The 26,449-nt window shown below is 44.9% G+C and overlaps 1 protein-coding gene across 1 annotated transcript in view; it reads left to right on the forward strand.

The window, feature by feature from the left end:
- The window catches only part of PPP1R16B (protein phosphatase 1 regulatory subunit 16B), a 120,499-nt gene that overhangs the window by 14,263 nt on the left and 79,787 nt on the right, over positions 1 to 26,449 (forward strand). Inside the window, exon 2 of the mRNA XM_031656774.1 lies at positions 17,560 to 17,909. Within this exon, the coding sequence (XP_031512634.1) occupies positions 17,660 to 17,909 (250 nt within the window). The 5' untranslated portion in view covers positions 17,560 to 17,659. The remainder of the gene's footprint in view (positions 1 to 17,559; positions 17,910 to 26,449) is intronic.

Consider the following 26,449-nt stretch of genomic DNA (forward strand, 5'->3'; position numbering starts at 1 on the left):
TTAGCTCCAGGAATGCAGTGAGTGTTCAATAACAGTTGATAATTGTAATGAAATATATTACTAGCTGGGCGTGGTAGTAGCTATAATCCCAGCTGCTTAGGAGGCTGAGGCGGGAGGATTGATTGAACCCAGGAGTTTGAGATCAGCCTGGGCAGCATTCTGAGACCCTATCTCAAAAAAGATAAAATAAAATAAAAATAAATATATTACATATATGACTATAGAAGACTTTTTTTCATGTAACTCCTATTAACATCCTCTGGTGCTACTAGTGTTCTACCAAAAACATCCGGCTTTTAGCCTTTCTGGAGAAGCAGCAGCACTTTCTGCTCCAAGAAATAGGAGAGTTGCCAGGTTCTGATACAGTGGTTCTTGGGTGCACATGAGACCCACCTGGGGAGCTTTTAAAAATGTCAATTTCTGGCTGCATTCCAGACCAATTAAACTAGAATCTGAAGAGGAGGGACCCAGACAGCAGTATTTAAAAAAAAAAAAAAAAAAATTGTGGTGATTTCTTAAGGAAAAACAAATACACAAAAGTACACAAATCTTAAATGAATCAATTTTTCACAAACTGAACCTGTCTAACCCATATCCTGCTTGGGGCGCTAACAGCACTCCAGAATCCCCCTCCCCTATCCTGTATGTCCCTTTCCAGTCACTCCCCACACCCTGAAACCGCATAGATTAGTTTTGCCTGTTGTTGAATTTTACATAAATGCAATCATATAGCATGCAGTTTTGTGTGTTTGGGTTATTTTGGTTAACATTGTTTGTGAGAGTCATCCATATTGTTGAGTGTAATTGTATATTGTTCATTCTCATTGCTGTACAATGTTCTATTGTGTGAACAAACCATATTTTTTCTCTAAACTACTGTTGGGGGCATTTTGGGTTGTTTATAGTTTGCGTCTATTAGAAATAGTGCAATTAACATTCTTGTGAATGCCTTTTAGTGAATGTATATAGAAATTTCTGACTGGGCGCAGTGGCTCACGCCTATAATTCCAGTACTTTGGGAGGCCTAGGCAGGCGGATCACCTCAGGTTGGGAGTTCGAGACCAGCCTGACCAACACGGAGAAACCCTGTCTCTACTAAAAATACAAAATTAGCCGGGCGTGGTGGCACATGGCTGTAATCCCAGCTCCTCAGGAGGCTGAGGCAGGAGAATTGCTTGAACCCAGGAGGTGGAGGATGCGGTGAGTCGAGATTGCGCCATTGCACTCCTCCAGCCTGGGCAACAAGAGTGAAACTTCGTCTCAAAAGAAAAGAAATTTCTGCTGGGTGTATTCCTAGGAATTCAATTGCTGGATTATAGGACATGCCCGTGTTTAATTTTACAAGACACTGCTGAACAGCTTTAAAAAGTGGTTGTACTAATTTATGTTCCCACTCAGTGTGTAAGAATTTTTGCCAAAGTTGGCATTTTCTGTCTCAAAAAAAATTTGACCATTCTGATAGATTCGTAGTGGCCTTTCTCTGTGATCTTCATGTATATTCCCAGCATCTCCAAGTGATTCCAATGCCAAGTTTGAGAACCTCTTTCCTAACAGATTTTGCAAAAGCAGAGTAGAACTGGGGAAAGAGATGTTGTAATGGTGAGTGCCTCCCCATGGACTTCCCGTGATGTCCCAGAGTTTTTGGTAGAACTGACCTGGCTCTCAGTCAGTGGAGGGAGAATATTCACACGTGTCAAACCTGACAGCCTGCCTCTCATTCCTATGTGCTTTATTTGGAGCAAATGGCTCCACCAGGAGTGATCTGGAAGCTAAGAGGGAAGCACTACGAAGCTCTGGAAAGATGCTGCAGCAGGACTTTAATCTCTTTTTAAAATTTAAGACCTGAATGAGAAGGGAAGATACGAGAAGTGACTAGTGGGCTATATAGACATTGTCAGAGAAGAAAATCTGGTCTTTGTGACATATTTTTGTGCCCCAAAGGCTGTCTGGAACCTGGCACTTGGAAGCTGCTTAAAAGTGGTCATTGAGGCCGGGCGCGGTGGCTCAAGCCTGTAATCCCAGCACTTTGGGAGGCCGAGGCGGGTGGATCACGAGGTCAGGAGATCGAGACCATCCTGGCTAACATGGTGAAACCCCATCTCTACTAAAAATACAAAAAACTAGCCGGGCGTGGTGGCGGGCGCCTGTAGTCCCAGCTACTCGGAGGCTGAGGCGGGAGAATGGCGTGAACCCGGGAGGTGGAGCTTGCAGTGAGCCGAGATCGCGCCACTGCACTCCAGCCTGGGCGACAGAGCAAGACTCCGTCTCAAAAAAAAAAAAAAAAAAAAAAAAAGTGGTCATTGAAATAAATACATTAGAACTTTGTAACTGTCCCTAGTGAGAGACACCACCCAAAGAGTTGCAGAGGAAGGTATTGGTGAGAATTTAGTGGAATTGATGCTTTGGGTTCTTTTTTTTTGTAATTTCGATGTTGCTGCTGAGATTTCCTATCTGTTCTTTTATTATAAGCATAATTTCCTTTACATTCTTGAGCAAAGTAATAACTGCTTTACAGATCTTTATTATTTCCAACACCTGGGTCACATTGAGATTGGTCTCCATTGATTGCCTTTTCTCTTGAATTTGAGTTACATTTTCCCGTTTGTTTGTTTTTAATTTGCCTAGTAATTTTGGATTACACCCTAAATGTTGTGAATGAGACCTGAAGAGACTCTGAATTCTTTCCTATTCCTCAGAAATATATATATAATATTATAATATAAATAATATTTATATATTATATATTATAATATAAATAATATTTATATATATTTTACATATATATATATCAGGCAATTAACTTGACCAAACTCAAACTCCAAACTCAGTCTTCCTTGGGTGGGCAACAGGGCAACATGTGAAATCTTTGCTCAATTCATTTAGCTTTAGTTGAACTACTTGAAGTCTGCCCTGTATGTATCATTCAGTGAGATTTGGGCACTGTTTATACTCAGAATTTCGGGCTACTGTTCTGTGATTCTTGTCTGGGATATTTCTCCTTATTTTCCAGCTGTGGTTACCTGAACTCTGTCTTTAAACTCCTCAAATAGTAAGACAGTGGTTTGGTTTTCTATCCAAGTTTTAGCTAGTAAGTACAGCATTGCCTGGGGGCTTCCCACAAGTAAAAAGCTATAAAAACACGAAAGTTACCTAGTGCCATTTCTTTTTTTTCTTTTTTTTTTGAGACAGAGTCTCACTCTGTCCCCCAGGCTGGAGTGCAGTGGCACTATGTTGGCTCACTGCAAGCTCCGCCTCCAGGGTTCACACCATTCTCCTGCCTCAGCCTTCCGAGTAGCTGGGACTACAGGCGCCCGCCACCACGCTCAGCTAATGTTTTGTATTTTTAGTAGAGATGGGGTTTCACCATGTTAGCCAGGATGGTCTCGATGTTCTGACCTCGTGATCCGCCTGCCTTGGCCTCCCAAAGTGCTGGGGTTACAGGCATGAGCCACCGCGCCCGGCCGTGCCATTTCTTTCTTTCAGGTGTTGCCTCCTCTGCAGTTTCTACTTGCTTGTAGTTGAACATTTAGTGCCTTCCAATCTTTTTTTTCTTTGTTGTCTAGAATTCGTAATAGTTTTGCGTGGGAAGTTTGGTCCAGAAAGAGCTACTTTGCCCTTACTAGAAGCAGGACCTCTCTGATCAATAGGTTTGTTCATTAAGGGATCCTTAGAGCCACCCTACTTTATTGCCTGCCTCATATAGATGGCAATAAATATTTGTTTATTGGCTAAATAGGCTTTAAATTAAAAATGGAAGTGAATTCACAGAGAAAATTGCCAGAAGAAAATCCTGAAACTAGTAGTTACTCATTGTTGGCATCGAGTATGAAACAGGGTGTTCAAGAATTTGCTGAGTAGAAGGATGGGTGTGGTCGTAGAGCTCCAGACATTTGAGTGTAGACCAAAGCAGTTAACAAAGTGAACCTGAGATTTTAACATGAGGAGATAAATTCAATCGTGTTAGCAACATCACTTTCGTGGGATGAAACTATGGCTTATAGAGAAGTTACCATGTTCAAAGGAAATACAACTGGTGAGAGGGAAGCGGAGGTGTGCTTGGAGTTCTGTGTACCCAAGAGGAGGGAATCAAAGTGGAGGAACTTTGGCTGGAGATCAAAGAGGGGAGGAACAGAAGCAATGCTCTAAAGGCAGAATACTACAGCCTGCTTCTCTGCATGGTGACCTGGAAGGTCATAGATCCAGTACTGAGACTTCAAAACCTGCCTATTGGATGGAAACTTCACTTACCAAAATGTAGAGCATCTGGAAACTTTCTGTTTTATTCTACTAGCAGTTTCATCTCTCAGACAGAAGAGGAGAGAGGCCAGTTGCTGTTATGAATCTGGTTTGGGAGTTACCGGGTGAAGTGAAAGTGAGAAAGTACTCACTGAGGCTGGGCACGGTGGCTCACGCCTGTAATCCCAGCACTTTGGGAGGCTGAGGCCGGCGGATCACTTGAGGTCAGGAGTTTGAGACCAGCCTGGCCAACATGGTGAAACCCTGTCTCTGCTAAAAATACAAAAATTAGCCGGGCGGGGTGGCACTTGCCTGTAGTCCCAGCCACTCAGGAGGCTGAGGCAGGAGAATCACTTGAACCTGGGAAGTTGAGGTTGCAGTGAGCTGCCGAGATAGTGCCACTGCACTCCAGCCTGGGTGACAGAGACTTTGTCTCAAAAAAAAACAAAAACAAAAACAAAAACAAAAACAAAGAAAACACACAAAAATGCTCACTGAAAAAAGGAGCACCCATAGGGGGTTGAGCCTATCGGGGTTTGGAAGGCAGATTTTATGAAATTTAGGATGAGATATATTTCCTGCCCAAGCCTCCAAAAGTGATGACAGCTCCAACAGTAAGGGAAGTTATGACTTTAATCAGTTATCCTTACTCTGCATAGATTTCATTTATTTTCCTTCAAGGACTCCTCTTACAGTCATGCCTCTGTGGCTCATCTTTCCTGTCCGACATTTTTTCTTTTATTTTTAAGCAGGGAGGATATTAAAAATACTTAACTAATGGCATAGAGACTGACCAATCAAAACAGATGCCAGACTAATCAGAAGAGATGCCAACCACACACATCTGGAACATCAGCCCTAGTTACGAGTTCCCTAACCTCTCTGAGTCCCAGTTTTCTCCTCTCTGAAATGGGAACAATATCTACATTGCAGAGTTGGTGCAGTGATTCCCAGAAAGGTTACATGCAAAGAACTTGGCAGGTGGAAGGTATGCTGGACACAGAAGCTGCCATGATTACCTGGCATTCTTTGTTTCTAGGTTCATTTCATGTATCTAGTTTATAGGTTCTGCAATGTTAGCCTTTAATTTCATTAAGCGTATATGTTTTACTCTATACTGACTTCAGCAAGTATTTGTTCTATTACCAGTTGGTCTGTCTGGTTTGTTGGCCAAAATGTCCCCATCTCCCTGGTCATAAATACTGTGAGGTTTCTGAAATCTTCTTGCAATTCATGAGAAAGATCTGTTAAAGCACTTATGGTTCCTTTAGAGATTTTCCCAGTTCCTTCTTCTTCTGCTTTTTATGGGTGTAGGCTTTGGAGTTAGGTAGACGTTGGTTCGAATGTCAGTTCCATCCTGCACTTAATTGGAATCTGCTCTCTGTGTTGCCCTCTGTCTTCCTCTTCTCATTCTTTTGTCCTCCAAGGTAGGACTTTTTCCTTCAAGTTCAATTCTATGCTTTTAATCGTCCGTTTCCTTGGAATTATTCTCTGAACTTCAGTGAACAAACTATATGAAAAGTTTTAAAAATTTCCCATCTCAGGCTGGGTACAGAGGCTCACGCCTATAATCCCAGCGTTTTGAGAGGCAAAGATGGATGGAATCAGTGGAAGTCAGGAGTTCAAGACCAGCCTGGCCAACATGGTGAAACCCTGTCTTTGCTACAAATACAAAAATTAGCTGGGCATGGTGGTGCATGCCTGTAATCTCAACTACTCAGGAGGCCGAAGCAGGAGAATTACTTGAACCCAGGAGGCAGAGGTTGCAGTGAGTTGAGATCATACCAACACACTCCAGCCTGGGCAACAGAGTTAGACTCTGCATCCAAAACAAAAAGAAAAAAAAAATCTATCCCAACTACTTCCTAATTGGTTAAGAACATCCCTAGCTAAAGGGGAGGAGATAGCTTGTTAGGGATATTTGAGGTTTCTGAAATGGGGAGAGTGGTCTTATTAGGCAGCAAACTATGTTCCCCTTCCTCTCTCATGCTGGTAATGATGTAGAGCCCAAGATGCTTGGAATGGACAAGACAGTGATCCCCAGATCTGGATGAGGAAGGGTGTCAGCTGGCGACAGTGCCTTGGTCCTTCTCCATTCCTGAATGGACCCTATTCAATTACCAACAGCATGCCATCTCCCCACATTCCAGGGCCAGGCTTGGGAGGGGGAAGTAGGAACTAGAAGAAACTGTAAAAGAGCTGCAAGTTATTTAGAAGATCTTCCTGGTAAAATGCAATGAGATGTCAGAAAATCCATGGTATTAGTGATCAGGGAGATAAGGGGACATTTTGGTTAACAAAGCAGACAGACCAATTTGCAATAGAACAAATACTTGCTAACATCCATATGGAGCAAAACAGGGGCTGCCCTCGTCTGCTTGAGTTCCTAGAGTCTGGATCTAGTCACCTTAACAGGTGGAGTACAGTTCTTCCTTTGCCCCCTAGGGTGGGTTACTGGAAAAATTCTGACATGAACCTGAGATTTTCTTGATGCTTATCTACTGATGCCACGGTGAGTTTTTGCTGTTGTTTGGATGATATCCTGGGATTTGAGGGGCCTTTCCACTCATATCTGATAACTTTCTAGATCCTCGGCTTCCCAAAGTGCTAGGATTACAGGCATAAAACACCATGCCCAGCCAAGGATTTTAATCAGTGGATACAAAGGCAACTATTGGATGCCAGGCTCTGAGGCAGCATGATGTAGAACAGAATTGCGTACTCAGGATGCAGGCAGCTACTTCCCATCTCTTCAGCCGTGGCAGGCTTTGCTAATTAATCACAACACACATTCTTCCCGTTATCGCACATGGCTTCGTAATCCCTCTCCTCACAGTGCACCAAGTAGCCACCACCAACCTAAGTGGTGGCACAACAGAGGACAGTTTTGTCACGAGTGTCATGCTGGGAGAGAAAGGCAGGGATTAGAGGCCACCCCCGGCCTACCCGATGTGAAGGGCCATCCCCTGTTTAATACCTGTGTAACCCAGGAGTGTGTTCCGTAGCCACAGGTGGTCTCCTTTGGAAAATGATCCCTCCAGCTGCAAAGGGAGTTTTTATCTCCCTGTGAAGGGAGGGGGTGGACCACACTCCCTCAAGCCTGGAGAAACTGTTTGTAATTTAACTCCCGTTTCCCCAAGCTTAGCTATTACATAAGCTTCTTTAGAAGACAGGCTGTTTGGTTTAGCACCGTGACTGTGACTGACTAATGTGTTTGTAGACATCATGTCAGCTTTGTGAGTGTCCCTGTCCTTGGCACCCTTGTTCCTGTCCCCTACGGCCTTCTCAACACTGTTGTACTTACCCACAAGTGTGTGGGCTTCCCTGGGTTGAAGATCTTGCGGGGAAGCTCAGCATGGAAGATGGGTGTGTTCATGGGTTTTCCTTTACCTGTTTGAGCTGTGGCCTCCTTTGAAGTTTTCTTGGGGCTGAGCCTGAGAGAGCGGCTTCACCCTGACAGGCAGAACCAATCCAAATCATCAATCAGTATCTGCTTAAAATGGGCCTTGCAAGTTGTGTAGCCTGGTGGTTACCAAATGCTGGGTGCAGACACGCATGATAGACTGCTTAGTCCCAATACGATGCCGTCCCCTGCAGGCCAGGATTGGGGCTCACGGGCCTTCACGGGGCCAGTCCCATCTACCACCCAACATAGAGCTCTAAAGGCCATGGAGTTCCTGGCAGTGGGGACTCCAGCATCATGCAGTGGCTAGACTTTGTTGAATTATCACTGTTAGACAGTTTATCCTCATGCCAGGCTGATCCTAGTTGTTCTTTTAAAAAATTATTCATGTATTTATTTTTTAAATGATTTATTTTTATTTTTTATTTTCAGAGACAGGGTCTTGTTCTGTCACCCAGGCTAGAGTGGGGTGGTGTCATCATAGCTCAGTGCAGCCTCCAACCCCTAAGCTCAAGTGATCCTCCCACCTCAGCCTCCCAAGTAGCTGGGACTAGAGGCACACGCCACCACACCTGGCTAATTTTAATTGTTTTTTTTTTGTAGAGATGGGGTCTTGCTATGTTGCCCAGGCTGCAGATTCCACTTCTTCATATTACCATGCCTGAGCCTCACTGTGCCCTCCAGAGGCCTGGAACAAAGCTGATCCTTTCTTGTTGGCTTTTGTTAACACCTGGTCCTCTGCTCCCAATATGGCCCAGCCAGTTCAGACACAGGTCAGCAGGTCTGTTATTGTTCCACTGCTGGACATGATGACCTGATTCTTTTCCTGGGACAGCTCAAGATACATGAGTTGTTTCATCTTTGTTCTTGTTGAATGTGTGGTTTTTGAATCCTGCCTCCTCTACCTTCAGCCTCCCCAATACACACAAAGTCCTGCCAAATGGGGTTATATAGTCAATGGGCTTCAGGGGACAGTGACAAGTCAGAGATCTGAATGAAGGAGCACAGCTGGGAGAATTGGAGTTACAGAGCAGGCCTGTGGGGATCTGAGTTTCACAACCAATTTAAAACCAGGAGATCTGTCTATGATGACAAGGCCCAAAGTCTAGAAGGTTCATCCTAGCAGGAGTAGGACAATCAGTCCACAAAAATCCCATGGGAATGAGATTAGGGGAGACAACAGTGATTTCTAATTCAGGTATTTGGAGCACCAAGGGCCCCAGAAGTCTCTTTGCTCATGAGTTAAAGCATCTTTATGCTTGAAAAAAAAAAAAAAAATGCTATTATTCAAAGAAGTGTGTTGTGGGAGGGCGGGGGTGTACATCCTTTAGGAGAAAAAGTAGGTCCCGAGTGAGATCCCAGGAGTAGGAAAGCCAGCACTGTTTGTTTTGTTTTCTTCTTTCCCTCGTGCTCAATGGTACAGGAAACACAAGGAGAAAAGGACCCATCGCCTTCCTCCAGGCTGCTGCCAATATTGTGTGGAGAAGAATAGCTGAAGAACATGAAAACAAATCTTCACATTTCCTTTTAACAGTGTGAACTTTGAAACACTTTCTGACTCATATTTTAAAATCTCTTAAATTTGAATTCACCTTCCTTCGTGTTGTTTTTCTCGAGGTACTAGGCTCGAGTTCAAAGATGTGTCAACCGACTGCTCCCCCAGAATTAAGAAGGAACAAAGCCTGGGCCCCCTTCTCCTAGCCGAGTGGGCAGGGCTTCTCTGAGAGCCTGGCTTTGACCTTCCTACCCTTCCTCAAAGCTGGGCCTCACCTCGGGCCTGAACGGCCAAGAAATAACGATTGTAGGGGTAAGAGAAGGTATTTGGTAATATGCCTCAGCGAGAGGCCATTCATTTTGCTACAAGCAACAGTTGCCTCTGGGGTCCCTATTTCTGCACCCCTAAAAACATCGTTGCTGTCTCTTAAGGTGCTTTTGGCTACAGGTAGCAGCATCCAATTCAACCGGCTCAAATAATAAAGGGGCTTTTGTTGGCTTGGATAACTGAAGTCCTGCGACCCCTTAGTTAAAGGACCCTGTTCCCCTCTGGTGACTGCCAAGCACTGGCTTCATCCAAAAGCCAGCTTCCTGCAGAGATGGTGGCAAGATGGCTTCCAGGAGCAACCCGGTGTTATGCTGCCAGTTCACAGCTTGTGAGAAGAGAGAGCTTCTGATTGGGCCAACTCAGGACACGTGCCTAGCCCCAACCAATCACTGCGGCAGGGCTCAGGTGGCTGCTGACATTCTCGGGCCCATCAGGACCCAGCACTGACTAATAATGTGGGAATACACAGACCACCACCAAACCAGTGCCTCTGTAGTTTTCCCAGAGGTGTATTTAGTCCCCCAAACAACTCTTGTAATAGTCATCTTTCTTTTTTAAGGGTGTGGAGTGTGAGGAGTTCTGTAGTACATCCTGCCCACTTCCCTGCCATACTTTGGGTGGTGCTATTATTCAAAGGAGTGTATTGTGGGAGGGCTGAGGTGTACCCTTTCTTGCCCTTCCCTTAAAGGGTCAGCTCTCTGGAGCTGAGTCTCTGCTTCCCCAGATATGCACTGACTCTGTCTCTCCCTTTGGGGTCAACACGAGGAATGAAGTTCAGACTTTGTCAGACAACAGGGGCTGAGTTAAGGCTCTGGGGGAAGAGGTGAACACACCTCAGCGGCCTGTTTCTGCTTCCCCAAGGGTCAAGTGCCTTGGCCTCAGACTTCCTGCTGGTCACAATCAAACTATTTTTGTTCATCCACCCAGATGTTAGAAAAATTAAGTACCCTGCCCTATTTCCCCTTGCTTCTGATTTCTCTTCTCATATCACACCTACTTCCTGGATGACCTCACCCGACCTGGCCTCCACAGATCCCTCCCACAGATGTCTTGCCAGTCCTGGACACTGTTGACTTGTGGGCCCATGTGTCCCGTTCTCTGTAGGATGGTCCGTCTAGATTTTCCAATGCTGGACTTGCTATATCTCCATGGAGCTGGTTTTCCTCCAAATGAGGTCTTCCTTGGGGATCCCCTTTAAGTGTTGATGGTAACCCTTGCTCTCCCAGATCCTGGCAGTTTGGGCTGTGTTCCCATCACCCTCTGGGGCTTTCTCTGGAAGCGTGGATCGGTGAGCCCAGGTCTCACAAGGAGGCCAGTCTGCAGCCCATTGGAGCCATGGCTGCCGTGGGCTGCCTCAGCACCCAGGCCAGTGCCCTGTCTTGGGGCTGCCCCGCTGCTGTGTTTGCAGCACCATGGCAGTTCTTTAATTAGACCAAGCAGGGTTTTCTCAGACGGGGGTGGGAGGAGATGTATGGGTCTATTGGGGGAAAGTAGGTCACCTGAAAACCAGTAATCAAGAGGGAGCTGTCCTCGAGCCCCAGCTCCAAGGAACCCAGAGGGGCGAGGTGGGAGGGGCTGGCGGGGAGGGCCAAGTCAGAGAAAATGTGCCTCTGGCCCCTTTTACTGGCCCCTGGGAGACATTGTTCTCACCTTTCTCCAGGGGGCTGGGCAACTGCCCTTAATTCTTTTGCTGGGAGTAGGGAGGACACTGCAGTGGTGCCTTCTGTCTGCCTGGGGCCTGCCACCCTGGGGCCCATGGAGGGAGCACTGTGCTGTGAGTCAGGCCCCAAGTTTAGTTACTGCTCAGCCTCTGTATCCTTGGAGCACATCACCTACTCCTGTGTGTCTGTGCCATCCATCCACTGCACAGGGACTGTGTCTGCCTTCACCCTGCTGCCTCTCTAGCCCTGAGCACAGGCCTGGCATGTGGTAGGTGCCCCCTAAATATATGTCAAACAAAATAATGAGTTTATATGAGTGTTTCTCTTGTAAGATTATTGCCATGAGGATAAGTGGCAAGACGGGTTTCCCAAATGTCAGTCACTTATAAGTTTTGCCAACACTAAATGCCATTGTCATTAAATTTTTCTTTACTATCAACTTGATATTTCCAACTGAAATCGATTTGTTTAAAAAGGAAATTTTATATCACAACCATAAATAAACAGTAATTGTGTAAACAAATCCACAGGAAACAAAACAATGCTATTATATTCTATCCTAGATACAGTGGCTTGCCCAGGCCAGGAGCCTGAGGCCTGCTTTCTCTTTGTTTACAAGGAGGATTGGCATGGTTATAAAGATGTTAAGGATCTATTAGCATCGGACTGACACTTTTCTCTGGAGAAAGTCTGAAAGATTAAAAGAGAAGTGAAAAGTGTATATACCCTGCTGTCTGTGTGGGTCCATGTTACGTCAAGACTTGTTCCTGTACTTTTGAAAATTTCCTTGGAGTGGATTCTCCTTCCACACTTAGGGAAGCACCTGACTGAGATGATGGCTGGGGAAGTTCTTTGAAAGGGATAAAGTGCTTTAACAGCATAAGTGATTGGTGCCATTACTCTTATCGTTACTTTTAGCATGTTTTTGGTACCTCCCACTCAGAGGTGATCAGTCATAATAATGAAGAAGTGAGTAACTATGTACAGAGTCTTAGGGCTGAAAGACATCTCACCAAATACTTAGGCCAGTCTGACACGGGTGGAAATTTTATCCTCCAGTGAGTGATGAGGAACTTGCCACCTCCTGAGACAGCCGTTGACCACAAGTACCTTTGTCGAATTGCTTGTTGGACAGCTCTGGAGGCTGGTGTCTGTTCTTGGGGTGCACACAACTGCTTCCTTGTACTTCCTTGTTCCTCCAAATGAGGTCTTCCTTGGGGATCCCCTTTAAGTGTTGATGATAGCCATTGCTCTCCCAGGTCCTGGCAGTTGGGTTGTGTTCCTACTACCCTCTGGGGCTTTCTCTGGAAGTGTGGACAGGTGACCCCAGGTCTCACGAGGAGGCCAGGCTGCAGCCCATTGGAACCTGGCTGCCGTGGGCTGCCGCAGCACCCAGGCCAGTGCCCTGTCTTGGGGCTGCCCAGCTGCTGTGTTCGTCCTGCTCTGTGTTGGGGAAACTCACAGGCTCTCCTTCCTTTCTTATGCAGATTGGAGCTCTGGTTATTTGGAAACTGCTGTCTCATTCTGCCTAAGACAGAGCTTGCAAACTCAAATGACATTGGAGCTGGCAAATGATGTCAGTCAGTGAGGGCAGTCAGGCAAGAGTAATGGGGAGCATTGGGGACTATGGTAATGGAGAGGGTATGTGCCCTATCTAAAGGGGACAGCCCGACTATACACCAGTTGATGGTGATGCCGTCTGAGTCCACTGTGGCCACATACCAAGATGTTCTAAGAAAAGCCGAACCTCCGATGTTGGATATAAAATCTCCAAGTTGTAAATGTTAGCAATGAATTAAAATATTGTAAAACATGGTGCGGACTTCGACCAAACAAACCAACAAACATGATGTGGATCGCAGGGGGACTTTCTGGTTAGGCCTGGCCCACAGCCACAAGTGGCTCATCACTGCCAACAAGACTTCTCTGCTCCTTTTGGGCTGGGCAGCCACGTCCTCTTTGGGCCGTGTTTGTGTGTGTTGGTTTCCAGAGTTCCCTCCATTGTGGTCAGCCACTCTGTACACCTTTGAACGCTGCCTGACTCCCTCTCAGCTCGTGTCTGCTCCTTTCAACTGGTGAAATCCTGCTTCTGCACTGAGATTCAGATCCATTGTCCTGTATTCTGGAGAGCCTTCCTTGAGAACCCCAGGCGGACTGGCTCTTCCATTATCTAGCTGTGGTATGTTGGGTAAATGACTTAATCCCTCTGTGCCTCAGTTTCCTTATCTGGAAAATGGGCATGATAGTACCTAGTACTGCTATTTTATTAGGTTACTGGGATAATTAAATGGATTTATAAGATAAATTGACAGAGAGAAGGCAGAGCTGGTCCACATCCATCTCTGAATCAGGGCTCGTCACAGAACAGGACTTCATTAAATGTTTGCTCACTTGAGGAAGTGGAGTGAAACAAACTTGTGGTCTTCTAGCTCCCAGAGAGGTCTGACTATAATAATTATATTGAGTGGCTGTGAATTGAACTATTTTGAGCTCCTTACTTCTTAAAAAGCAACCAAAACATCTATCTAAGTGGCTAAAATAGAAAGCAGTGACAATCCCAAATGCTGGCAGGGAGCTGGATCACTCACACATTGTTGGAGGGCACGAAACCAGCACAGCCATTCTGGAGAACAGTTAGGCAGTTTTCTTTTAAAAGTAAACATGCAGCCAGGCATGGTGGCTCACGCCTGTAATCCCAGCACTTTGGGAGGCTGAGGCGGGTGGATCGAGACCAACCTGGCTAACACAGTGAAACCCCATCTCTACTAAAAATACAAAAAATTAGCCGGGCGCGGTGGCAGGCACCTGTAGTCCCAGCTACTTGGGAGGCTGAGGCAGGAGAATGGCTTGAACCCGGGAGGCGGAGCTTGCAGTTAGCCGAGATCGCACTACTACACTCCAGCCTGGGCGACAGAGCAAAACTCTGTCTCAAAAAAAAAAAAGGCAAACATGCACCAGGCGTGGTGGCTCATGCCTGTAATCCCTATAATCCCAGCACTTTGGGAGGTCGACATGGGCAGATCACCTAAGGTCAGGAGTTTGAGACCGGCCTGGCCAACATGGTGAAACCCTGTCTCTACAAAAATAAAAAAATTAGCTGGGCATGATGGTGGGTGCCTGTAATCTCAGCTACTTGGGAGACTGAGGCAGGAGAATCGCTTGAACCTGGGAGGCAGAGGTTGCAGTGAACCGAGATCGCACCTTTGTACTCCAGCCTGGGCGACAGAGTGAGATTTAAAAAAAAAATGTAAACATGCAATTACCATATGCCGTATCACTTGTGCTCTTGGGTATTTGCTCCTGAGAAACAAAAACTTATGTTTACACAATCTATAGATGAATGGAACAGCCTTAAACTGGAAACAATGCAGATGTTCCTCAATAGGCAAATGGTTAAACAAATTGAGGCCATCCATAAAATGGAATACTACCCAGCAACAAGAAGAAATGCACTATTGATGCATGCAACAATGTGGATGAATCTCAAAGGAATGATGCTGGGTGAAAAAAACCAGTCCTCAAAGGTTACCTGCTATCTGATTCTATTTATATAACATCTTTTGAAATGACAGAATTCTACAGATGGGGAACAGATTAGTAATTGCCAAGGCAGGGACAGGAGTGGGTTGGAGGGGGAGCTTAGAGAAGGAGATAGGTGTGGTTATGAACTGAGGTGGTAGATACATTGATACAGTTGCATAAAACAAAACACATCCAAATAAGTACATGTAAAACTAGGGAAATCGGCATAAGATTGGTGGGTTGTATCACTGTCAGGTTTCTGGCTGTGATATGGTGTAGTAGTTTTCAAGATGCTACCACTGGGATAAACTGGGTGAAGTGTACACAGGATCTCTTTGTACTATTTGTTACAGCTCCCTGTGAATCTACGATGATCTAAAATAAAAACGTTAATTAGTTGAAAGTGCATTGCAAGTGTATTCAAAACAGAAATCAAAACAAAACAAACAAAAGGCAACCAAAGCCAGCTAGCTTGTCTCCCATTGAGACTTGCCACTGGCTTATGTATGCTGGAGGTCACACCCACTCAGACCCTGGGACTTTTGCCCTTTGGGCATTGCCAAGCCAACCCCTTGCCACATTTTGCCTCCAGTCTCCGAGCTGGGAGAGGTGTGAAGAACGATCTGGATCTGACCCAACCTAGCACCTGAGGATTTAGGCTGAACCCTGCTCTTCAGCTTCCGTAGAAAGGGCTTTTGGAGGGGCAGGTGATGCGGGCGACCCAGGAGATTAACAACGCTTCCTGAAACCAACCAGGGGCTAACCCAATACTCATGCGACAGTGGGCCACATCACACAGATGTAGACTCCTGCCATTCTTTCCTGTTACCCAACAACCCAAAACCAGCCTTGCCTGCTGGTTCACAGATGTGCTGCATTAACGTCTCCCTACCATTCCTCCTCCAAGCTTGTGTCTCATTGCTTAGGTGTCTTAACGTTTTGAACCAGCTCTTTTAAAAAAAATATTTTTATTTTTTTGTAGAGATAAGGGTCTCGCTATGTTCCCCAGGCTGGTCTGGAACTCCTGGCCTCAAGCTTTCCTCCCACCCTGGACTCCCAAAATGTTGAGATTGCAGGCATTGAGCCACTGCATCCAGCCCCGGCTCTTTTTATTCCTTGCACCTGTAACTTCTGGGAGGTGGATAGGACACTTTGCAGGTGGAGGAACAGGCTTAGAGAGGATCAAGTGATTGTCCTAAGACCCTTTCCGTCTGTGTCTGAAAGTTCATAGAGTCTGTGTGGAAGACCAGCTGGCTTTACACTCTGAAATTTTGTTGACCTGATGTTGTCTGAGACTCATGAGAGCAAGAGATATAATTTTTTTTAAAAGGTCATTCAAAGAGAGAAACTTTAAGATTTTCTATGTCTCAGTAGTTCCGCATTTTTCAAACTTTTTGGTCTTAGGATTTCTTTAGTTCCTTAAATTGAGCACCCCAAAGAGCTTTTGTTTATGTGGATTATATCTGTCAATATTTATCATAATATAAATGAATATTGAGAAATTTTTAAAAATAGTAATAATTCCTTTAAAATAAACCATAAACCCAAGATATATTATAACAATATAATAATCTATAATATATTTTTATTAGACTGTTATGAAAGCATAATATATAACATTTTGATGAAAAATAGCTATTTTTCAAAACAAAAAAATTTAGTGAGAAAAGTGATGTTTAAAAATTTTGCAAAATTCTTTATGTTGAGCTTAGCAGCTGGATTCTTGTATCTACTTCTGCATTTAGTCTGTTGCAATGTCACTTTTCATATAGCTTTGGGAACCACTGTACACTCATGAGAAAATGAGTGGAAAAGGTTAGTAATATCTTAGTATAGTTATGAAAATAGTTTTGACCTATGGACTTCTTGAAATGGTTTCAGGGATTCCCTATGGGGTTCCCAGACCATACTTTGAGAAGCACTGCAATAGCATATTATTTCTTCTGGTCTGTTTCTAGTCCTATCCATCCCATCTCCAGAACAACTTGCATCTCATAGTGATCAGAACAAAAGAGGCTTGAGCAGAAGTGTCAGATATTCATAATTCTGAGGCCTTGGACATTTGTATAGTCTCCAGATTTTGGGGGGTCTGCAGCCCCCATCATGTCCTGACCCTCCCTGCACCCCTTCTGGTTCCAGCACCCAGATACCCAGATCCTTAAAGTAGGGTGACTCTTGGCCGGGCACAGTGGCTCACGCCTGTAATCCCAGCACTTTGGGAGGCCAAGGCGGGAGGATTACAAGGTCAGGAGCTCAAGACCATCCTGGTTAACATGGTGAAACACTGTCTCTACTAAAAATATAAAAAAATTAGCTGGGCGTGGTGGTGGGCACCTGTAGTCCCAGCTACTCGGGAGGCTGAGGCAGAAGAATGGCGTGAACCCTGGAGGTGGAGCTTGCAGTGAGCCAATATAGCGCCACTGCACTCCAGCCTGGGCGACAGAGAGAGACTGCGTCTTAAAAAAAAAAAAAAAAAAAGGTAGAGTGACTCTATACAAGAAAACTAAAAGGGCATGGTTCCTGTTAAATGGCTGTGGCTAGAGAGGCAGACAACCAAGCTATCCAATAGAGCTTTCTGCAGTGATGGAAATATTCTCTATCTGCATTGTCCAATATGAAGCATGTGGTGATTGTGCACTTGAAATGTGGATAGTGCAACCAAGGAATTAAATTATTTTACTTTATTCTAACTAATTTAAATGTAAATAGTCACAGGTGGCTACTGGCTGCTGCATTAGACAGCACAGCCAGACCTTGCTGATACTTACAGAGCCACTGTAAGGATTTGCACTTTTCTCAAGGAGCAATGGAAGGAAAACCTCAAAAGCGTTTTGAACACGGGGCGTTGGGGTGACAATCAGATCTGAGTTGTGGAGTCTGACACGTGTTCATCTGTGTCTCCCTCCCTGCCACAGGCCCCACCATGAGGCCCCAGCCCCACCAGAGGCCCCGCGCTGCCCTGGCCCCCGGTGCACTGTGCTAGCCCCCAGCCAGGGCGTGGGGAGGGCAGTGGCCATGGCCAGCCACGTGGACCTGCTGACGGAGCTGCAGCTGCTGGAGAAGGTGCCCACGCTGGAGCGGCTGCGGGCCGCCCAGAAGCGCCGGGCCCAGCAGCTGAAGAAGTGGGCACAGTACGAGCAGGACTTGCAGCACCGCAAGCGAAAGCATGAGCGGAAGCGCAGCACAGGCAGCCGCCGCAAGAAAGTGTCATTCGAGGCCAGCGTGGCCCTGCTGGAGGCCTCGCTGAGGAACGACGCCGAGGAAGGTAGGCCCCTCTGTGCCTTGGCGGCCATGCAGCTGCCTTGGCCTCTGTTCAGGGTTTGGAATCCAGGTTCTATGTAGTAGACGTGTGGGCAAGGCAGGTCTGCAGACCCTCTTCCAAGTTCCTCTTAGGAAGTGGACGTTCCTAGGAAAACCTTCGAATTTATCATAGACTTTTTTTTTCCCTCTAAGACAGGGTCTCGCTCTGCCTCCCAGGCTGGAGGAGTACAGTGGTGCGATCTTAGCTCACTACAACCTCTGCCACCCAGGCTCAAGTGATCCTTCCACCTCAGCTTCCCTAGTAGCTGGGATCATAGGTGTACTGCCACCATACCCAGCTAATTTAAAAATAAAGTTTTTTGTAGAGATAGGGGTCTCATTTTGTTGCCCCGGCTGGTCTCGAATTCCTAAGCTCAAGTGATCTGCCCACGTTGGTCTCCCAAAGTGCCGGGATTACAGGCATGAGCCACAGCGCCAGACCTAGACTTTTTGTTTAAACATCTTCATTCATTTTTATTTATTTATTTATTTATTTATTTATTTATTTATTTATTTATACATAGGGTCTTACTATGTTGCCCAGGCTGGTCTCAAACTCCCAGCTTAAAGGGATCCTCGTGCCTCAGCCTCCCAAGCAGCTAGGATTATAGGCAAGCCCCTTGCCCAGCTTTATTTTTTTGGGAACAAGGATTCCAGCCTTTGGCTAAGGAATACCATAATAACTTTCTCTCCCACAAATATTTGCAGATAACCACAAATATTTACAGACAACTTCTTTTGCATTACTTTCCTAGATATAGTGGTGAACAAGTTGGATCTGGTTTCTCCCCACCAAGAGCTCAATACTCATGGGATCTTGCATTTCGTAAAGCTCTCCTCTGTGCCAGACCCCATGCCTGGTACCCTCTGAATGCTGTTCCGTGTATTCAGTGTATGTAGCCTTTGCTGCAGTCATAAATGGTGTAGAGGGATGGACTCGGAAGTGAGACTACCTGAATCTGAAACCGGCTTTGTCAGTTCCTTGCATGAGCTTAACACGTAGACAAGTCTCTTCTGCTCTCTGTATTTCGTTTACACCTCTGTAAAATGGGGCTAATAAGAAAATCCACTTTAAGGGCTTGCTGTGAACATTAAGTTAGAAAATCCCTGTGAAGTTCTTAAACATGGTCCCTTATGCTAAGGAAGTGATTATTAATGTTTTATTTTATTGTATTAGTATATTTTATTTACATTAACAGAGGATGTCCATAAAGTCTGAAAACAGATATAGACAATGCTGTCTAGGACATTTTCACTCTGTAAAATGAATGAGTAAATAAATATAAACAAACATGTATACACATTCATATAATTTATGTTTCCAGGTTTTTTTCTTTTTCTTTTTCTTTTTTTTATTTTTTTGAGATGGAGTCTCGCTTGTTGCCCAGTCTGGGCAGAGTGCAGCGGTATGATCTCGGCTCACTGCAACCTCTGCCTCCCAGGTTCCAGCAATTCTTCTGCCTTAGCCTCCTGAGTAGCTGGGATTGCAGGCGTACACCTCCATGCCCTGGCTATTTTTTAAAACTTTTAGTAGAGATGGGATTTCACCATGTTGGCCAACCTGGTCTCGAACTCTTGACCTCAGGTGATCCACCTGCCTTGGCCTTCCAAAGTGCTGGGGATTACAGGCACGAGTCACTGGGCCCAGCCTATGTTTCCAGATTTTATGGATACCTTGTACTTGTCATATTTAACTTAGTTATATTATTTTTGTGTCTCATGAGCTAGATATCATGATCTGTACCATGTACAGTGCTTTAAGAGCCATGTATGATAACACCCATTTTACAGATGGGGGAACTGAAACTCATAGAGGTTCAGAACCTTGACCAAGGTGGCAGAGCGGGATCAGAACCACTGGCATCTGACTCTTGTCACTGCCCTCATAGCCTTGTAGGTTTGCTTCCTGTTGTGGGAATAAATGGAGGATCCACGATTTAACCACAGCCCCCTTCCCTGGGCTTGTTTGGAGGCAGTCTCGCCTGCTCATTGTGAGCCAAGGTCTGTGCACCTCCCTGTTCCCCGGGGCACCTCTGACGCATCCCTGTATAATAAACCTTCCTGGCTGTCCCTGGAGAGGCCTGGCCATGCTTCCTGGGTCCCTGCACACACCTTCCCATCAATGAAAGAACAGAGAGGTGGTGGCATTTCTGGCCCAAGAGGTGCTGGGTTTTAGTCACCTTGCTCTTCAGGTTCTAGAACCTCTGAGAAGTGTAATTCCACTTCCACCTGGCTGCAGAGGGCTCTAGGAAACGAGCCAAGAGGCATCCCTGGAACTACTCTGCTGCAAGCTGCTCCACTGAGAGCCCGGGGTGAGCAGCCCTGGTGAGAAGAGAGGTGGAATCTCGGGCTTGGGGACATGGCCCCGAGGCTCCTTCCCACGTGCAGTTTGCCGAGTGACGCGGCAGCCCCATCCCCACGCAGTGGGTGGCTTGTCATGATGTCTAATTTTTGTTGGGGGCGGAAGTTCATCAGCTCTTCTCACCCCTCATTATTGACTGACTTCTTGCCTGACAAAGCCCCATTGCCCCTCCCTGAGGGGCTCTGTGAACGGGCTGCAGGCTTCAGACCATTCTCCCAGCCCCCTGCCGAGTCCCTACCCCTTGCTGATGTCTTGTTTCCCGGTTAGAAGGAGCACTGGGTTGGGAGTGAAGGGGTCAGTGCCCCGCAGCCCTGCCTGTGACTTTGAGCAGCTTGTTTCATCTCTGTGGGTCCAGTTTTTTTGTTTTGTTTTGTTTTGTTTTGTTTTTGAGACCAAGTCTCGCTCTGTCACCCAGGCTGGAGTGCAGTGGTGCAATCTTGGCTGACGGCAACCTCAGCCTCCCGAGTTCAAGCGATTCTCCTGCCTCAGCCTCTTGAGTAGCTGAGACTACAGGCATGCGCCACCACACCCAGCTAATTTTTGTATTTTTAGTAGAGTTGGGGTTTTGCCGTGTTGGCAAGGCTGGTCTCAAACTCCTGACCTCAAAGTGATCCACCCACCTTGGCCTCCCAAAGTGCTGGGATTACAGGCGTGAGCCACTGCGTTCAGTTTTTTAATCTGTGAGATCAGGTTTTGAAGCTTGCCCTCAAGAGGGTATGGCAAGACTTAGACAAGGTCCTGGATGTGACAGTTCTTTGAAAATTTACCCTGAGACCTGTACCAGCATGGTGATAATGCACTTTATTTTGTTTTGTTTTTCACAGACTTTAATGTTTTTTAGAACCTAAACATGCACAAATACATTCTTCTTGTAAAAAACAATCAACATAGAAGTGTACAAAGTAAAAAGTCCTTTCTGTCTCTCCCTTCCTCCCTCTCTCCTTCCTCCCTTCCTTTGCTTCTTTTTGTCCATCCGTCACTACTGTTGTTAGTGTGATGTTTCTTTTCCAGGTATTTTTTTTCATTTGCCTATGCATTTGTGGACTTCAGAGAAATATAGAGCTAGGTTTCTTTTTTAAAAAGCTTTTACATAAGTGATGGTATCCTGGACACATTATTCTGCAATTTTCTTTTTTTCCTACCCAACAGTATATCTTGGAGACATTTTCATGCCAGAACATATACAGTACAGATCTGTGCCATTATTTTTATCTGCTGTGTAGTATTCCATAGTATGGATTCACCAGAATTTTCGAACTAGCTCCTTATTGATGTAGATCTTTCCAGTAGCTTTGCTTTTGCCACAGTGAATGTTTTATGTGCATGTGCAAATGTTTATAGAGGACAGATGTGGTGAAACGAAAGCGATGGATCCGAAGGTATTAAATTTGAATGAGAAAAGTGCTAGACCCCATGGGCTGATCCCTCTGTCTCTAGGGGCAGCCAAGTGAGGGGAAGGGGCCAGAACACTGTGCTCTGTGCCAGGCCCTGGGGTTGGTTTGGGGGTCCACAGGTGCCTGGGTTTGGATGAGGGGTGTGAGGCTGCCATCAGTCAGCCCTTGACCTCACTGGGCTATGCTCAGCTTCCTGGCAGCACTACAGAGCCTGCTGCTTCCAGCAGGCTAGAAACGGCTGCTTCTTGCTGGTGGAGCTGGTGTTTGGGAGGCTGCCGGGGTGTTAGCTCACAGTGGCGTGGGAACGTGGGGTGGCAGCTCCCCCGCTCCCCTGAGCTCACAGCAGCCTCTGAGTCAACCTCCCCCACCTGCCTGGGGAATGTGAGTTGTTTCCAGAGAAAGGCAGGCTGGGAACTCTGAGTTTCGTCCTCTGGTCCCATATTGCCTTTAGGCTAGTGTCCTTGCCCTTGGACTTGCCTGAGCCCCATGCTCACTGCTCTCACTGCCATCACCCTCTGCCCCAGGCAATGCCAGCTCCACCGAGATCCTCCCTTATTCCCTGTGTTATCTTACCTCCACACCTTTATATATGCAATTCCCTCTGTCTGGGACACTCTTCCTGTGACTAACTTCTGTAACCCTCAGCTTTGAGTCCGGCGTGACCTCTAGGGAGCCATCCGTGAGCCTTTTCTGCACTCCCACCCCATCACTGGTTAAAGTAGCAACTCAATACGTAGCTGATGTTTACTGAGAGACAGTGTAGTGTCATGGCTAGGAGCACAGACCCTGCAGTTTGTCCTCCAGGATTCAAATCCCTGCTCTACCATTTACTAGCTGTGCATCCTTGGGAAAGTTACTTTACTTCTCGGTGCCTCTGTTTCTCCATCTGTAAAAATGAGGATGATAATATACCTGCTCCAAAAGTTGTTGGGGGGGTTCAATTAAGTTGATAAATGTTGAAGTGGTATGGTAAGAGCTATATAAGTGATATAAATTGTTGTTATTCTACACTATTATTCTACATTTACATAATCTATTATTACGGCATATTCTGATTGTCATCATTGTTATTATTTATCAGGTACTTTGTACCAGACAGCTTGCCTTACATATGTTATCTCGGTTAATCTTCATAGTAACTCTTTGAGGTTAGAGAGTCAAACCCCATTTTCTATAAATAACTTGGGGTTCAGTTTACATATTATACAATTTGCCCACTTTAAGTGTACAATTCAATGATTTTCAGTAAATTTACAGAGTTGTGCATCCATCAGTCACAATCTAATTGTAAAACATTTCCATCGCTGGGTGGGGTGGCTCACACCTGTAATCCCAGCACTTTGGGAGGCCCAGGTAGAGGATCGCTTAAGCCCAGGAGTTCTAGACCAGCCTGGAAAGTCCGTCTGTACCACAGGAAAAAAAAAAAAAAAAAAAAAGCCAGGTGTGGCGGCACATGCCTGTGGTCCCAGCCACTTGGAAGGCTTAGGCAGGAGGATCACTTAAGTCTGGGAGGTTAAAGCTGCAGTGAGCCATGATTGAACCACTAACCTGGGTGACAGAGCAAGACCCCATCTCAAAAACAAACAGAAAGCATTTTCATCATCCCAAAAAGAAGCCTCATGCCCATTTGCAGTAACTCCTAGTTCCCAGCCCCAGGCAACCATAATCTACTTTCTGTCTGTATAGATTTGCCTTTTCTGGACATATTATTTACATGGAATCATATAATATATGATCTTTGTGATTGGCTTCTTTCATTCAGAATACTGCTTTCAAAGTTCATCCTTGGTGTGACATCATATTTCAGGGTTTCATTCCTTTTCATTGCCCCGTAGTATTCCATTGTATAGATATACCACATTTTGTTTGTCCATTCACCAGTAGGTGAGCATTTGGATTATTTCTGTTTTGGGGTAGGATGAAGAATGCTGGTAAGCAAATTTGGGTACAAGTCTTCGTGTGGATATATGTTTTCATTTCTCCTGGGTCATCACCTTGGAATAGAATTGTTGGGTCATATGGTAAATTATGTTTAACTTTTTAAGAAACTGCTGTACTGTCTTGGAAAATGGCTTCACTGTGTTAATTCTCATCCCCCCGTTTTACGGATGAGGAATTTGAAGCTCAGAGAGACTAAGTCACCTGCCAAGGTCTCATAGGTTTTAAGTATCAGACTCAATCCCAGGACTCAAACCCAGATCAGTTGTCTCTGAAGCCCATGTATTTAACCACCAGGCAGTTCTGTACTTCCTGCTTTTGTTTTCACTAGAAAAGCAGATAACCCTCAGTTGTGGTTCTAATCTGTGTTTGTTTTGGCCTTAGGCATCCTGGTGTTTCTGCTGGCCTCTTAGGCCCTTTGATTTGGGGGCCCCCAGATAAGCTCTTTAGCCCCAGATATAACTCTTTCTAGGGCCGCAATAGCCCAGCCTCCCTTGAAATCATCAAATTTATGTTAAGTTGTTAGAGACTTCTGTTTTTCTCTCAGAGTGTGTAGGGTTTTCTTTATGGAAATTCTCATTCAAAAAATGTTTGAGTGATTCTTCTGTACTCTAAATTTAACTCTTATTAAATTTAATGATTTTTCTCACTGTAAAGGTTTTTGAACTCTTTTTTAAGCAGAGGAAACTTTTCTTTAAATGAGATACTATTCAGAAGCCCAATATGTAAAACAAAGGAAGGAGCTGTTCTGACTGGGGTCAGATGGGTGGGGTGCTCAGTCATCCCTGCCACCTGCAACCCCCTCCCCCGCCCCCAGGCACAGCACAGGACACCTGGGCCCTGCCGCCCGCCTCTTAAACCATTGGCTCATCTACAGGAACTAACTCTGACTTTCACTTTTGGTGATTTTGAAAAGGGAAGTTTCTTTTCTTCTAATTATTAAAAAAAAAAAAAAAACCCTATTATTGTTATAGAAACTTTTAGAAGTACAGAAAAAAGAAGCATTAAGAAGAAGATAAAATCACCCATATTCCCACTGAACAGCAACAACCATTGATTATATTTTGGTATTGTTGTGTCAGGCAGCGTCCTGGGAGGAAACAAATGGTGATTTTATATGGGGCGATTTGTGGAAAGTTTGATGAAGGGGCAGTTTGTAAAAGGTTTAGGGAAGTGGTCCTCAAACTTTTTGGTCTCAGAGCCCCTTTATATTCTTAAAACCTGAGAACTTCTAAGAGTTTTGGTTTAACTGGGTTCTATCTACCCATATTTACTGTATTTGAAATTTAAACAGAAGCATTAAATATTTATTCATTAATTAAGTCAGAGTGATAAACACATTATCTATTGACTATCTGCTTCTGCGTAGCAGATGAGCTCAAAATTTAGCAGCTTAAAACAATAAACATTTACTGCCTCACACAATTTCTGTGGCTTAGGGATCCAGAGCAGCTCAGCTGGGCGGTTCTAGTTCAGGATATCTCATAAGGTTGCAGTCACTTCAGGATTTACCTGGGGCTGGAGAATCCAACTTCCAAGATGGCTCACAGGCATGGCTCTTGGCAGGAGGCCTCAGTTCCCTGCCATGTGACCCTCTCTATAGGACAGCTCCACTGTTCTCTCAGCATGGCAGGTGGCTTTTTTCAGAGTGAGTGATCCAAGAGATAGAGGAATCCACAATGCCTTTATGACCTCGTGTTGGAAATCATGTACCATCACTTCTACCATCTTTTATTCATGAGAAATGACTCACTAGGTCCAGCCCACACTCCAGGGGTGGGGAATTAAGCTTCATCTTTTGAAGAGAGAATTTGTGGACATGTTTTAAAACCACCACATGTTAACATAAATATTTTTATGAAAAATGATATTTTTCAAAACAAAAAAAAAAGCAATGAGGAGAGTAGCCTTGTTTTATATTTTTGCAAATCTTTTTAAGATCTGGCTTAACGGAAGACAGTTGGAGTATCTTATCTGCTTCTGCCTTCAATCTGTTGTGATATGTTATTTTGGTTGAAGTAAATAAAGAAAGTCTTATGTAGTTGGAAAAGGGAGGAAATATTTTAATTTGCTTTTTCAGATATTGTGGATATTCTTTGATACTACATCTAAACTCAACAAGTAGTACTTTCTTAAAGGTTAGTTGCAGTGCAGAATCTGAAGCCATATCAATTTACATCAAAATCCATTGGTCTGTCTTGCATTTTGAATGGTTCTTTTACCCATGTGTACTTTTTTTTTTTTACTGTAATGTATTGGATCTGTTAGAAAATATTGGTTCACTTTACCCATGTGTACTTTTTTAAAAAATGTAATGTATTGGATCTGTTAGAAAATATTGGTTCACTGAGTTATACAGATCTTCCAAATGTTGACACGTTGCTTTATACAATATAAGAAAATGCATAGTTTCAATACCAGTCTTGCCATACAATTATTCAAGTACTGGGAAACTCTTAAGTTCATGGTAGCTATAAAAGTTTTCTAAAATGTGGATTTTTGCTTAAAAGTTCAAATTCTATCATTGGTAACAAATGCTGTTAGTTGTGAGAAGATCCATTTGCCCTTTTTAGGAAAAAAAAAAAAAAAAAAACACTGCCTGTTAAATACTCAAGTCTGAATAACCATTGTTTGCTAGACATCCTTTAAGTAAAACGAGTGCTCCATGAGAGAAAAGGCTAGCTTAGCACACAGCTTCAAAAATGGCTCAAGTGGGCCGGATGCGGTAGCTCACGCCTGTAATCCCAGCACTTTGGGAGGCCGAGGCAGGCGGATCACAAGGTCAGGAGATCGAGACCACAGTGAAACCCC

The sequence above is a fragment of the Papio anubis genome, chromosome 16 (genome assembly GCF_008728515.1).
Source record: "Papio anubis isolate 15944 chromosome 16, Panubis1.0, whole genome shotgun sequence".
NCBI lineage: Eukaryota > Metazoa > Chordata > Mammalia > Primates > Cercopithecidae > Papio > Papio anubis.